The sequence below is a fragment of the Typopeltis vanoorti genome, chromosome 24, assembly GCF_054136105.1.
Source record: "Typopeltis vanoorti isolate ZY-2024b chromosome 24, IOZ_Tvanoo_1.0, whole genome shotgun sequence".
Lineage (NCBI taxonomy): Eukaryota > Metazoa > Arthropoda > Arachnida > Uropygi > Thelyphonidae > Typopeltis > Typopeltis vanoorti.
Window position 1 is genome coordinate 25,685,127 of NC_143572.1, and position 14,343 is coordinate 25,699,469.

At 34.8% G+C, this 14,343-nt stretch overlaps 1 protein-coding gene across 2 annotated transcripts in view; it reads right to left on the bottom strand.

Moving 5' to 3' along the window:
- Positions 1 to 459: 459 nt before the first annotated feature.
- Positions 460 to 14,343, bottom strand: part of LOC150093032 (dual specificity protein phosphatase CDC14A-like) — a 382,808-nt gene continuing 368,924 nt past the window's right edge. For both annotated transcript variants that reach the window (XM_090413766.1, XM_090413767.1), the window contains one exon: positions 460 to 867. In XM_090413766.1, the coding sequence (XP_090269892.1) occupies positions 552 to 867 (316 nt within the window). In that variant the 3' untranslated portion in view covers positions 460 to 551. The remainder of the gene's footprint in view (positions 868 to 14,343) is intronic.

The window sequence follows — 14,343 nt, forward strand, 5'->3', positions numbered from 1 at the left end:
AGTATGTGTAGTGGGGGGGTAATGTCACATCCTCTTCATCATGATGTTAAATACTCTTTGCAAATAACTGGTGGTTGCATAGGTACAGATTCTTGTAATTTATGTAACAGAAGGCTAATATTGCACTCTGGAGACCTATAAAACAAGAATAAATTAGTGAATATTTTTAAGGGGGCTAGATCAAAAAGAGTCAAAATATTAATACATACCATATTACAGTGTAGTACATTTTCTCCATTCAAACCACGTACCAATTTTCAAACAATACAAAAAAAAGTTCTTCATAAGGAATCCAAAAAGCTTCCTATTTTTTTGAGTAAATTCAATTACATATCCTCTGTGAAAAATCTATTTGTGTCCTCTCATTCCCTGGATAAATAAGAAATCTACTTCAAATTAACAAAACAGGAGAGCAATACCTTCAAAATATCTGAAAACAGTAACACCTGAAACTGAAAGTAATCATGCAAACTTTATTTTAGTATGCAGAAATGAATATTTATACAAAATAATAACTGGTTTCATTTACATTTGGTTCTCAATACTTCATTTTAGTCCCCCCTTTTCCTAGTTGGACACACCTTTTCTTTCTTTCTGAAGATCGGCTCCTTAATAGTTTTTATGGTAACAGTTTGTCTACCCTCATCCAGTTGCATTTGATCTACTTTATTTAATATACGAGAAACCGTTTCCTCTTTCCGCACTCTAAGGGATGGATTATGATGATCCAAGCTATCTTCTGTCTTGTTGCTGTTGATGTTCCCAACATTGTTACCAGTGCAACCACTACTGCTGCTGTTGTTATTATTCAAGTTTGCTTTCTGGGTTCTGTAAATATCTCCTTGTAACCATAAAAATGACTGTTTCCTATAAATAAATTAATTTAGAAAACAATTTTACATGAGCTGAAGAAAAGCAATTTTTCGCACATAGAAAGTAATATTAAGAACACCAGAGATTTTATTTGTAAAACACACTGACAGCAGTTTCAATTTGCATAAACAAATTACACTGAAATTGCTTTAAAAAATAACCTTATTACTTACACATGCAACATGGGAAGGGAGTCAACTATGTGAGGGAAAATTATAACATACTCTACTTGGGTATCACTGGGCAGGTGATTGTAATAAGCTTAGGAGGCAGCTAGAAGCACTGTGATGGCTTAACAATTTGTAAGAGAAGAATGCTATTAATAAATAGAAGCTGGTCAAGTGGTATCTGAAGGAAATAACATCAGGCTTGTATACTCAAGGCCAGGAAGATAAATCAGGCAGGAGTACAATGGATGAATACTATAGTTAAGCAGGGGCTGGAAAAAAAAAAGTTGTAGAGTGTATAGAAGGAGAAAAGTGAACAGCAAGCTTAGGAGCAGCACAAGGCACAAGCAGGAAAGATGGAAGGGGTGGCCAGCATGGTAAGAAGACAAAATTAGTTTGAGAGGAAATTAGCCAAGCAGGCCAAAGGAAATTCCAAACAGGGCTTTCACTATGAGGTAGGTGAAAGGAAGAATGACCATGGAAACTTGTGTTATAAGAAAATGGGCAAAGGAATTGGTTAAACAGTCTAGTTAAACAGCTGACTAGGCATTTAACTTATGCCTCAGCTCTGATAAACTGAGGGAAAGGAAGGAGGGAAAAAACACTGCATTGCATAAAAAAGACTCCATGACAGAGGTAGTAAATTACAAGCCTTGATATGACCACATATGGATGGATTACTGCCCAGGTCTGGTTACCTCAGTTTCTTGGGAAATGAAGTGCTAGCAGGGATTTAGAGAATAATATACCAGTGCTCTCAGTTAGGAAAATTGTTAAGTAAGCTAAATAAATGAGTTGAAAGTAAGAAGATTAATGTCTCCAAAATTTTGGAGACTAATTTTGTTATAAACCAGTTTTATATGTGTGTATGCAGTATTCCTTCATTCTCATTCAAAATTTTGGAATAAGCTTGTTGTTCTATCTTTGTTCTCTTTTGCTATTGTTATTTAATATACTAACTTACTTCCTTAATAATGCCCTTCTCAACTCTACCTAGGAATGCTTCCTTTTTGGACACTAGAAAATTTATTTTTTATTGCTGCGCCAGCCAGAGTCCTATAATATGAGCTTATTCAAAATTCAGGGAAATATTCCTAGGTTAACTGGCATTCATTCTAATATGCACTAAATAGATACTGGTTCTAATTGCAGTCGTGACCAATAAATCTATTACTCAAACACTCTCATTAAATTCCCTCCCGCTATGGTTCTAATTTTTTTTTTTACAATAAAACATGTTTATTAGAACAAATTCACTTTACAACTGTAATTGAAATGGGATATCAAGCTTTACAAAATCTCTTACTAAGTTAGTTACTCAATACTAATTTAAGAAAACACTCATAGATTAACTTGGCAATTACTCATACTCTATGCAACATTAAAACAAGCTAACTATGTTATTCAAAATCAAACTCTTAATTCTTGCTACATTAAAATACATTTCTCAACTTGTTACTATTCTGATATAAATCAACTACAAATTATCAAATTCACATATAATCTCAGTCACATGCAGCTAAAATTTCACTCCTGACATTCTTTTGTTTAGCAGAATTACTCTATCTCAAAATTCAAATCCTTATTATAGTCCACTATGAAATGTCCACTTAATATGATCTAACATTAAATTCTGTCTCATTTAAACATACAACAAATGTCTTTACGTTACCCAATCTTTTTCTTCCAAAGGTCTGTTAACAGTCGCGTGTATTTCGGGTCCTCCTTCCTTGGTAGCTTCTGCAATGGGCTTACGACTACGCCGTCCATCTTACATTCTTCTCGGATTCGAAATTCTCACTGCCTTGATACAGCGCATTCTCTGCTCCTACTCGAGTGGGACATCTCTCTCTCGCTCGTCCCTACTCCATTCACTATTCAGCAATCCTTGAAGTGAAGTCAGGAACAACCAGAAAAAAGCCCCACATTATCGCGCGCATTCCGCTTATATTTCGTCCCTTCTTTCCCATATGACCCTTTGTTTTCATGCCCTTAAGGTGCTCCTCAAGTCCTAGCTGCCGTTTAGGTGCTGTATTCTTGGGAATCCCGCTTACGTCATCTTCCTCGTATGTTGTAGCTGGCGGCATTATGGCTGATACGTGTGTATGTAACTCGACCTTTGCACTCGTACTCTTAACTTCTTTGGCGACTTATTAAGTTTAAGAAAGCTTAATGGGACAAGATTATTCTACAATTTCTTTATTAAATTTTCACCTAATCCTATAATCCTTCAGTTTAACTTTCAACTACAAAATTTTTTTAGTACGATTTACATATTATACAAATTCCTTTGCAACATAAATTCAGCACTATGTGCTGTCAACCAGGTATTATCTGAGTTAGCCAAATTCTTATGTTAGATTCTGAATGAATAATTTCTGAAGATCGTCCATTCAGGATCTAACATTGTTTCAGCATCTAAATTACTATAATTTCATTCTTTTCCTGGGTCTTATTATATATCTCTTCCCTTCAGGTTTATATTTAATACTTCCTTTGATAGTCTTTCTGTTTCTACTCATATATATTCTCTTCAATTCTTTTGGTGTTCTTTAATTTTATCATTTATTCCACATATTTGCAATTCATTCAATTCCATCATTTTGTATTTATCCATCGTTTAAGGGATCAAAGCAAAATAACTGAAAGAACACCTCCACATTGCCTTTAAGGAATATGAAAGAACTAATGGAGGCTTCTAACTTAATGGCCAATCCTCATGTTTATGTGGTGCACCCCATTAGTAGATATCCACTGGATACTGAACAAGCAAGGATGGGCTGGCAGTTTGTGACTTAGCCCCAAACTGTACTCTCCATTAGCTTAAACCACAAATACATATGATGGTACAACATGATGAGATTTCATGCAAGCTTGGGTATGGGCTGTGGTTAAACAAGGCCTGCGCTGTTTTCATCAGGAGAAACCAGGGCAAACAGTGAAAAGTCAGCTACTGAAACAAACTCCAACTCAATATCTACATAAAGCAGAGTAAACTCTACATCAGAAGAAGTGAAGAAAGGAACAAACAATGTAAGGAAATGGAAAGGAAATTGAACATGCAGCAGAACTGGAAAAGTTCTGCTGCATGTTGGTATTACTAAGACATATAAGACAAAAACAGGTGAGATCTTACTAAATAACTATTATTATTATTATTATTATTATTATTATTTCGGGCAACTCCAAGGAGTCGACAGACCCATCAAGGGAGGCCCTAACATCATGTCAAGAACAACTATGCAACATTCACACAGTATCTATCATACCTCGTCTTGAACTCATTCACAGTCATAGCACCCACAACTAGCTCTAACACCCTTGCTAACCACATTCTTGCCCAGCTTCCATGTATGGCCCCTAGTCCTCCCACCACCAGTCCTATTCTCAAAAATATCTTCTGAATTAATCTTATAGAAACCCTAATAAGGGTTCAGTTATATTATACAGAAAATAACAATCAAGGAAAGGAAGGATTAATGACAGCATTCAGGTAGAGTATCTGGCCAAACATCAAAATGGAGTAATGGACAATGAACTGATTTGTGACCAGTGCTTTTTTTTTCTGAAAAAAAAAAAAAGGTGCTGGTACTCACCATGAAGATGTTATTACAGCAGCTTCCACACTTTTAACATATCCTATGATATAATATACCTTCATCGTCTCTAGATCTCTTCTTGCTTTTGGTATCAACATTTTATTCTTGACATACAGCCACTCGTTTCTCTCGCAGAAGTCATTTTTTTGCAAAAGAGTCCAACATTCGGGCCAATCAGAATCTGCTTCCTTTTGACCACGTGGATCTTCAGTCTTGGTTTCGTGATCCTCTTCACCAAGTGTATTTTCAGTACTAGTTTTCTGTTTTATAGGATCACATGTACATTCAACAATTTCTGTTTCTTCAGCCTTCCTGTTTTTTTTATCACTGGCTTATTTTACTCATTTTGAACAATGATAGCACTGATTTAACTTAGATTAATTCAAAACTCACGTGAACACCTGCCTGTTACAGAGTGAATATAGAACTGAGAAACTGATATTGGAAGCAATCGAAAGTGAACACAACGTCCTGTTTCCGGTTGCGTACCAACCTATGAAACAGGAAAGCAGGGTACCAACTTATGAGTAATCAAAACTGAAAATTTGATTCGTGAACACAGTTGTGAACACCATACAAATTGTGAACACAATTCGTGAATATCATCTACCGCGATATTTATAATACATTTTGCTGTCAATAAATCTCAAAATTTTAAAAACTTAAGAAAAAAGGTGCTGGTACTGCATACCATTGCATACTGCCAGAAAAAAAGCACTGTTTGTGACTATGGTCCTTCAGAAGGTTCTCCTAAAGAAGAAGTGGAAAAAATTTTTAAGTCATTAGAGCAGGCAGCTGAAAAAAGAATATGGAAATGGAAAAAGTGCTTATTGTTGGAAATGTAAACAGTCAAGTAGGAAATGAATCCCACCAGGTATATGGAAACATTTTGGGAAAAATTTGAAGAAAAGGGTAATGCTAATAAGCATCTGCTGTATTTCTGTTAATAATACAGACTGCTCATTACTAAACACCATGCTCAACATAAAAATGTGTACAAGTTCACATGGAGAAAAGACAAGAAATAAGAAAAGCCTCACTGACTGTCATTGTTGATAGTGATATCTTCATGATGGTTCTGTATACAAGAGTGTACAGAGGATTTGAAATTAGAAGTGACTATCACTTAGTTTTAAGTAGGATAAAACTTAATATCACATTTAAAAAGAACATTATGTAAGAAAGTTTTAAAACTAATTAAACTTGAACAGCTTTTACAAGTAAACTGCAGACTCAACAATACAAACATTATTGCAGAAAAAATGAAACAGCTTGAAAACAAGAACATGGAGTCTCAGTGGCAAACTCAAACTAGCCATTGATTGATTCAGCTAGGAGAATATGTGAAGTTAAATGAGTCATGGACAAGAAAAAAGCATACCGAAAGGTCCTAGGAAATAAGTCAGCACATGGCCTAAAAAAATACAGTGAACGTGTGAAAGTAACTGAACAAAAGACACGGGAAGACTTTGGTAAGAATATAGAAGGTGAATATCAGGAAGATGGCAAATATTCTGGAGGCAATTAGCAAAGCTTAGAAATGGAGGAAAGAGTACTATAAAAGGAATCAAAGATGATAAAGGTAACATGAAAACTGAGGATAGTTATCCTGGGTGTAGAGAGTAACTATCTGGAAAGATTGTTAAATGAAACAAACAGCGACAGAACTGCAGTAGAAAACTTTCAAGAGAAATGCAAAGAGGGGTACATATCAATACCCGAAATGTGGAAGGGCAGCTGGAGGAAATGATATTCAACCAAAAATGCTCAAATATGGAGGCATAAAAATTTTGCAGTGGCTAAATTACAAAACCGCATGATTCCAAGGGCCTCAGAAAGTTGAATTCCAGAAGGTTGGAGCAGAGCTCTCATAATTTCCCATCTATAAAAAAGGAAGTAAAGATGAATGTGAGAATTATAGAGGAATCTTACAATTAAGTGTTCCAGGTAAGATTTATGCAAGCATACTTGACAAGAGGTTGAGAAAAATTGTGGAAAATAAACTTGAAGAAGAACAAGTCTGGTTCAGACCAAATAAGTTGTGAAGATGAAGTTTTCACTTTACAACAAACAGTTGGGAAATCATGGGAATATGTTTGTAGATCTGGAAAAGGCACATGACAAAGTGCCCAGAGAAAGTTATCTAGAATTTTGTAGACACATAGACTATGTGCAGAACAACACATAGTCTATATTTAAGTTGTAAGTCAGCAGTTAGAAAATTAAAGGAAATACAGGAAGATGTTTGATGTAAAATCATAGGAAAACAAGGATGCATATTATCGCCACTCTTATTCATCATCTATATGGATCACATTATGAAAGAAAGTGGCATTAAACCTAATATTAGAATCAGAGATATCAAACTTAGCTCTTTGCTTTATGCATATGACATTGTACTCCTAAACACATCCAGTGCAAGTCTCCAGGGTTAACTAAATTACATGACAGCTTTACAAATTTGGCATGAAAATCAGCAATAAAAAGGCCAAAAAGTATGAAAATAGGCTGGAACATAAAAAAAAAAAAAACTTCAGCTGATTCTGAATGGAGAACCTATTGAACAAGTAAAATAGTTCAGCTATTTAGACACAGGTTTTAGTGAAGATGGCAAATTAAATTTAGAAATAAACAGAATAAGCAAAGCTGGTATGATGGAAAGCCAAATGAATAAATTTATATGGAATAAGAAAGAAATCAAACAAAACACCAAACTAGCCACACACACACACACACACACACACACACACACACACACACACACACACACACACACACACACACACACACACAAAAAAAAAACAGTGTTCAAACCAGTTTTAAGTTATAGATCTGAGAGTTGTGTTAGGAATAAAGCACATGATCAAAGACTGGAGACCACAGAGAGTTCTAAGAAAAATTAAGGGAGTGAGGAGATGGCATCAATGGCAGAATCTTATTAAAAATGAAGATATTAGAAAGGAACTTGACCTTGTTAGCATTCAAGAATGTGTGAGTAGAGCTAAATCTAAGGTGGAATTGACCATTTAAATAAAATGGTGAGGAAAAGTTACCAAAACAGATGTGTTGATGCCAAGATGGCAGAAAGAGACCAAGAAGAAGAAGAAGACCAAAGTCTAGGTGGACCGAATGAGTCAGAAGTGCCTTAGAGCACAAAATGTTAAATACGACAATATGCTGACAAGTAATAGACTAATTTGGAGAAAAATTGCTGATAGGAAATTAATTATAATATAAACTTAATCATGCAGTGCTGTCATAGTAGCCAGTAGCCCAACCCCCCCCCCTTTAGGGTACATATCAGGATATTGATGATCATCTAAACTTTCAACTGCACTAAGAAATTCCCATGTAATTGATTTTGGCCAAAATCAACTGCATGAGAATTTATAAATATACCAGACATATTTTTCTATTCATATGCTCAGATGACAAAAGTTCTCCCAACTTGGCCAAAGTCTGCTAACTTGCAAGAGTAAATTCTGTACAATCATGGGTGATCCATGGTAGATGGGTGTATCTGAATGAGCAGATAAAGACAGCTAGTTTTAATGATACTGAAAGTTGTACTGATATTATACTTTTTTAAAACCGTTCCTAGTTTAGTGGTGCTCTGGATATGTGAGATAATTATGAGGTTACTATAATCTGGTTTCTGGGGTAAAGAAGGAATGGCTACTGGCTGAGATGGTTATGAACATGAGTAAGTTCAATAGTAATTTGAACATGTGGTTCTGGTCTTATTGTATACCTCTATACATAATTAACTCTATAAAATGCCATTTGGAGGAGTGGCTATGGAATAGTGGCAGATAGGTTCCCTGCAAATGATAGTAAATAAAAGTTGCAAACATATGAAAGAGCCATATGCATGAATAGAGAATAGCTGCACCACTGTGCATGTGGTACAGCTATATAGGAGATTTTTTAAGTTGATCTGAGTTAAGTGCAGTATTTTCAAAACTTTTCACAAAAAAATTATGAGGGAGTAACTTATATCTGTGCCTTAAGTAATCTGTTTATAAATTTTACAATATAAAATTGTAAATATAAAATATCAACAGAAAATGAATAAAGCAGTACTATCTAGAAAGGGGAGTCTCTATAACTCAGTTGGTTTCGACAAAGCCCTTTCCAGGTCTTTCCACTTTTCCAAAAAAGTGGAAAGACCTGGATCCCATCAATCACATGATGAACCTTATCAGTGCTTTTCAATTAAAGGTGAGGTAGTCAGTCTTATGGATGGTTTAATCCTCCAGGAAACTTAGGTTTATCATCTCTCAAAACAGGAAAACTAGCCCCATGAACACATATCTACAGACATAAGATACTGCTAGACAAAGAAGGCAATTGGAAACCACCTTGTTCTATAAAGCAGCATTGCTATCCAGGGCCACACCTACACTTTTCCCTAGGTGGGTGGGGCCCAAGATGTTAGTGCTCTGGAACCCCTAAATTGGCCCCTGTGCAGTACGGCCCTGTTGCTACCCCATCAACCACTGGGTTGGGTGGGGGTGGGGGGGTTAACACATACACACACACACACACACACACAAAATCCAGAAGAGAACTAGGATTAGATTAGTACTATGGTATCTTTTATAGATAGTTTTGTGGGAAGCTACATCAAAGCAATTGAAAAGTGGAATACAGCCAGTGATATGGCAGAATTCTGACTAAATATCAGGCAACCAAAAAATTTGTATGGTTTTTCGGTAGAGTTTGCTGCAATGAGTTGTTTTATTTTGTAGTGGTTTGCAGAGAACAATATTTTATGTGAATCATAAGGCATAGATGTGCAGCAGACAATCGGTGTGCTCTAATTTGGTGTGTGTACTCTTTTTTCTGTGACTTTGACCCCTTTTAAAATGTTGAAACTGATGTAATTCAGGCTTGTTTGCTTTATGAATTTGGCGTGAAGGCCTTCAGAAGCATCTCGTAAGATACGTGTGGCATTTGAAAAAGATGCAGTAGCAGAACATACTGTGCAGAAATGGTTTAAAATTTGTTTCTGATGATGAATCACTTTAAGATGCACCACATTCAGGAAGACCCTATATTATTGATAATAAAGACTTAACATGCTGCTGCTGAAAATAATTCAAGATTAACATGTCAAGAACTTTCACAAATGATTAACGTGAGTGGTGAAATAATTTGTTTACACTTGCATCAACTGGGAAAATCATGGAAGCTAAGCAAATGGGTCCCACATGCATTACCAGATGAAAATAAACTTCAAAAGCTATCAATTTGTTCTTCATTTCTTCCAGCCATAAAAACGGGCCATTTTTGGTTTACTTACTCACGTGATGAAAAATGGATCTTATACTCTAACAGAAAGCAAACTTATCATTGGTTGTCACCAAACGATCCAGTACGGCACACTTCAAAGGCACTGCTTCATCCCCAGAAGACTATGCTTTTATGTGTGGTGGACTGGAGCTAGTATTATCCACTGAGGTTCTTGCTGCAGGCCAAACAATTACGGCAGAGATCTACTCGATGCAACTCGAGTGTGTACAGCAGTGTTTCTCAAAGTGTGGTACGCGCACCCCCTGGGGGGGTGCGCGAAATGTCTTCAGGGGATCCGTGGCAATTTTTGGCTATGCATCATTAACGCATGAAATAAAATTTAAGTTTAAGATCGTAAAACATTCCTATTGTATCACTGAATAAGGTACAGAGACATCTGCAGGCTGTGTAATATGTTTCTCAACAAATAGTGCAATTAGAGACAACTGGGTAAAAACGGAACTAATGAATCGCATGACCCCTCCCACATAAAATACTGTATAGTAGACAATCAAAAACATATGGTGCACCGGCAACATATGGTTTTGTTTGAGTGAACATGTTAAAACTAAGAAATATATGGTGAATGTGTTTCAGATATTATATAAGGAATTCAGTTGAAGAGAATTAGCATTTCAACTGAAATGGCTTGCTTTTGTCAATTAGTAACGCGATCTTTTGTTAATACCGCACCAATCATATGGACGTCTTCATAGCTGCTTTATCTCTACTGGCCTACCATTGCTGTCTGTTTCAAGTTCTGCTTTCACTAGCCATATGTTGAAGGACTGTTTGTTAAATACGGTAATTTTTTTTTAGCTTTCAAATTCTTAAGCATGGATCACTGGTTAAAGACTGGATTTTTAAAATGTGCAAAAGAGATGAACATAGTAGATACAAGTAGCTGTCAGCAACAAGAAAATGTTGATATTGTATCTGGATCAAGTGAAATTGATAAGTGTGTGTCGTCTGACATCTCTAAAGAACCAACTAGGAAGAAAATGAGAAAACTTCGTAAGTACGATATAAATTACTTGAAATGTGGATTTTCATGGACGGGGAAATGCAGAGGAACCTATTCCATTATGTGTAATTTGCAGTGAAACTTTAAAAAATGAAAGCATAAAACCATGTAATTTAAATCGCCATTTTGAATCGAAACATAATGAATGCAAGGACAAACCTGTCGAATTTTTTCAAAATAAACTAAAAAATTTAAAAGAATCTCAAAAAGTGATGTCGATCATGTCAGGAGGTGAAAACATGAAGGCTTTAGAAGCTTCATATCATGTGTCGCTATTAATAGCAAAAAGTGGTGCAGCGGAAACAATTGGTGAAACTTTGGTCAAGCCTGCAGCAAAAATAATAGCGGAAATTATGATCGGAGATAATGCAAAAAGATCTTTTGATAGGATTTGTCTTTCAAATAGTACCGTTCATCAAAGAATCACTGAAATGGCTGAAAACATAAAACAAACATTGTTATCTGATATACGTAAGAGTCGTTATTATGCGTTGCAGGTAGATGAATCCACCGACATTACAAATTTTGCAAATCTTCTAGTGTTCGTTAGGTATGAAAAAAATCAAAAAATTCATGACGACCTTTTATATTGCCAACCCTTGCCAGAACATACAACAGGAGAAGAAATATTCAACAGCATAAATACCTTTATGCATCAAAACAAGCTTGATTGGAAAAGTTGTGTTGGAATAAGCATGGATGGAGCGAAATCCATGGTCGGATCTAAAAAAAGGGCTTGTTTCAAGGCTTCAAGCTGTTGCACCAAATGCAAAGTCGACACACTGCTGCATACACAGGGAGGCTTTGGCTACACATATGATGTCTACAGACCTAAGAAAAGTTCTTGATGAAGCTGTAAAAATCATAAATTATATTAAAGGTCGTCCTCTAAATGCCAGACTTTTCTCTCAGCTTTGCAAAGAAATGGGAAGCAACTATACACAACTTCTTTTCCATACCAATGTTCGTTGGCTTTCTCGTGGAAAAGTTCTTACTCGTTTATTTGAACTTCGATATGAACTACAAGTTTTTCTTGATGAAAAGTTTGAATTGAAAAAAGTATTTACATAATTGGAAATGGCTCAGTCAATTAGCATACCTGGCAGATATATTTACTGTATTAAATAGTCTTAATTTATCTTTACAAGGCAAGGTAATTTCTATATTTCATGTCCAAGATAAAGTGAATGCCACGTTGGCAAAAATGAAGTTATGGCAAAAGCGGGTTGGTAATGGAGAATTTGACGCGTTTCCATCGCTTCGTGAATTGCTCGCAAGTTCAAATGAACAAATTGATGATGATGTGAAAATTACTATCATGCAGTATTTAAAAAGCTTACAAATGAATCTAGAAAAGTATTTCCTTGAATTGGACATTAATATTGAGTGGATAAGATACCCTTTCAATAAAAACAAATTTATGCCAAAGGGTCTATCGTCAATAGAAGAAGAAAAACTTTTAGAACTAGCTTCTGATGGTTTCCTAAAAAATAAATACAGTGAGAATACGTTATCATCATTTTGGCTACAAATACAGAATGAATTTCCTGAATTAACAGATAAAGCTCTAAGGTTCATTTTTCTATTTCCAAGTTCATATCTGTGCGAAGTTGGATTTTCGGCCCTTGTAGATATTAAGATGAAGAAGAGGAATCGCATTATAGATGTCAAACCGCATTTGAGATTGAAATTAACAACTATAGAGCCAAATTTTGCTGAAATTTTATCTCACCATAAGCAATTTCACTCCTCTCATTGAAGATAAATTATTTCAAGTAAGTAAAACTTTATAGTATCTTTATAAAGTTTGTTCTATTAAAAAAAATCATATTTTTTGTTCACATGAACATATAAATTCAAATAAAATAGATATTTAATTTTTTAATATTTTAATTTAATTTTTTAATATTTTAAATTAATTTATCAATTTTAATTAATTAATTTATTTTTGAATTAATTAATTAGGGGTACTTGGTAATAATGAAAATTTAAGAAGGGGTCCACAGATATCTGAAGTTTGAGAAACACTGGTGTACAGGATGCATTACTTCAGAAACAGCCCCAGAACTAATTAATCGGAAGACAGTGCTATTCTTATAATGGAATGGGACAATGGAATGGAAAGGACAATGCAAAACTTACACATGAGAAGATTTGTGCATTAGGATGGGGAGATACTCCCTCATCTTCCACATTCCCCCTGGCATTTCTCCAAGCAATTATCACCTTTTTTTATCTGCTAGACAGTTCCGTGATTAAACAGAGATTGAAATGGAGGTTGCTAGGTTTATTACTTCTAAAGACAAAATATTTCATAAAAGCAGAATTTACAAACTTGTATCTCGTTGGAAAAAAAGTTATAGATTATGAAGGTGCTTATTTTAATGAATAAAACATTTTATGAAAATTTCTGCAGTTGTTTAATTTTTATTATGAAAATCCACACAAATGTTTTTGGTTACCTGACTTTAGCCAGTTTGTAGATAGGACAATAAATATACTAATACAACTAGGGGAGCATTGGATTGCATGTTTTAATAAAATTTAATGTCTATCCTATTCTTATATAATTATAATAATATTATATTATTCTAATCATTTGATAAAGTTCTGATAAACACCTAGAACAAAAATTAATTAAGTTTATGTCTTATTATATATCCTAAAAGAAAAAGAAGAAATTATTACAATTTGAGGAAAATGAGGGGTTAAAGAGTTTTAAGATATGTTCTTTTTTGTGGTTATATTGCTTTAATGTCATTTTTGTTCTAGGTGTTTAACAGAACTTTCCGGCCGCCCCTCGTAATTACAGGCTATCAGTTTGTGCTGGTTTTAAACTCCAGGCAGTGGTAAATCCAAGGAGGATTGGATTGCATGTTTTAATGAAATCTGATGTCTTTTTCTAATTCTGTTCTTATATAATTATAATAATATTATATTATTCTAATAATTTGATAATATTAGTGGGGAAGGAATGAGGGAGTGGATGTGTCAATCATGTAGTATGTTACTGATGAAGAAATAAGGTTGTTCCTTTTTCTGTTTTTTTTCCCTCCCCATTTTCCCTATTCATAATGGTAATATTTTTGTTTTGTCAAATTTTTTTTTCAGTAGAGATAAAATGCATTTTGATCTGCTTTATTGCTTTATTAAGCAGTTTCAAGACACCTAGCCTTAGGATGTTAACATGTGAATGTTAACATCAGGTTAACAACAGGCTAGGTAAATTATACATTGTTCACTGTGTGAACAATGCATTTTACATTTGCCCAAAACACAATCTTGACATGCTGTAAGCCTTATTAGCTTACATGAAAAAGACAGCCAGCATTCTAGTACGTTTCACTATGGTAAAAGAAACCAATAATTGTCTACCTTTCCTAGT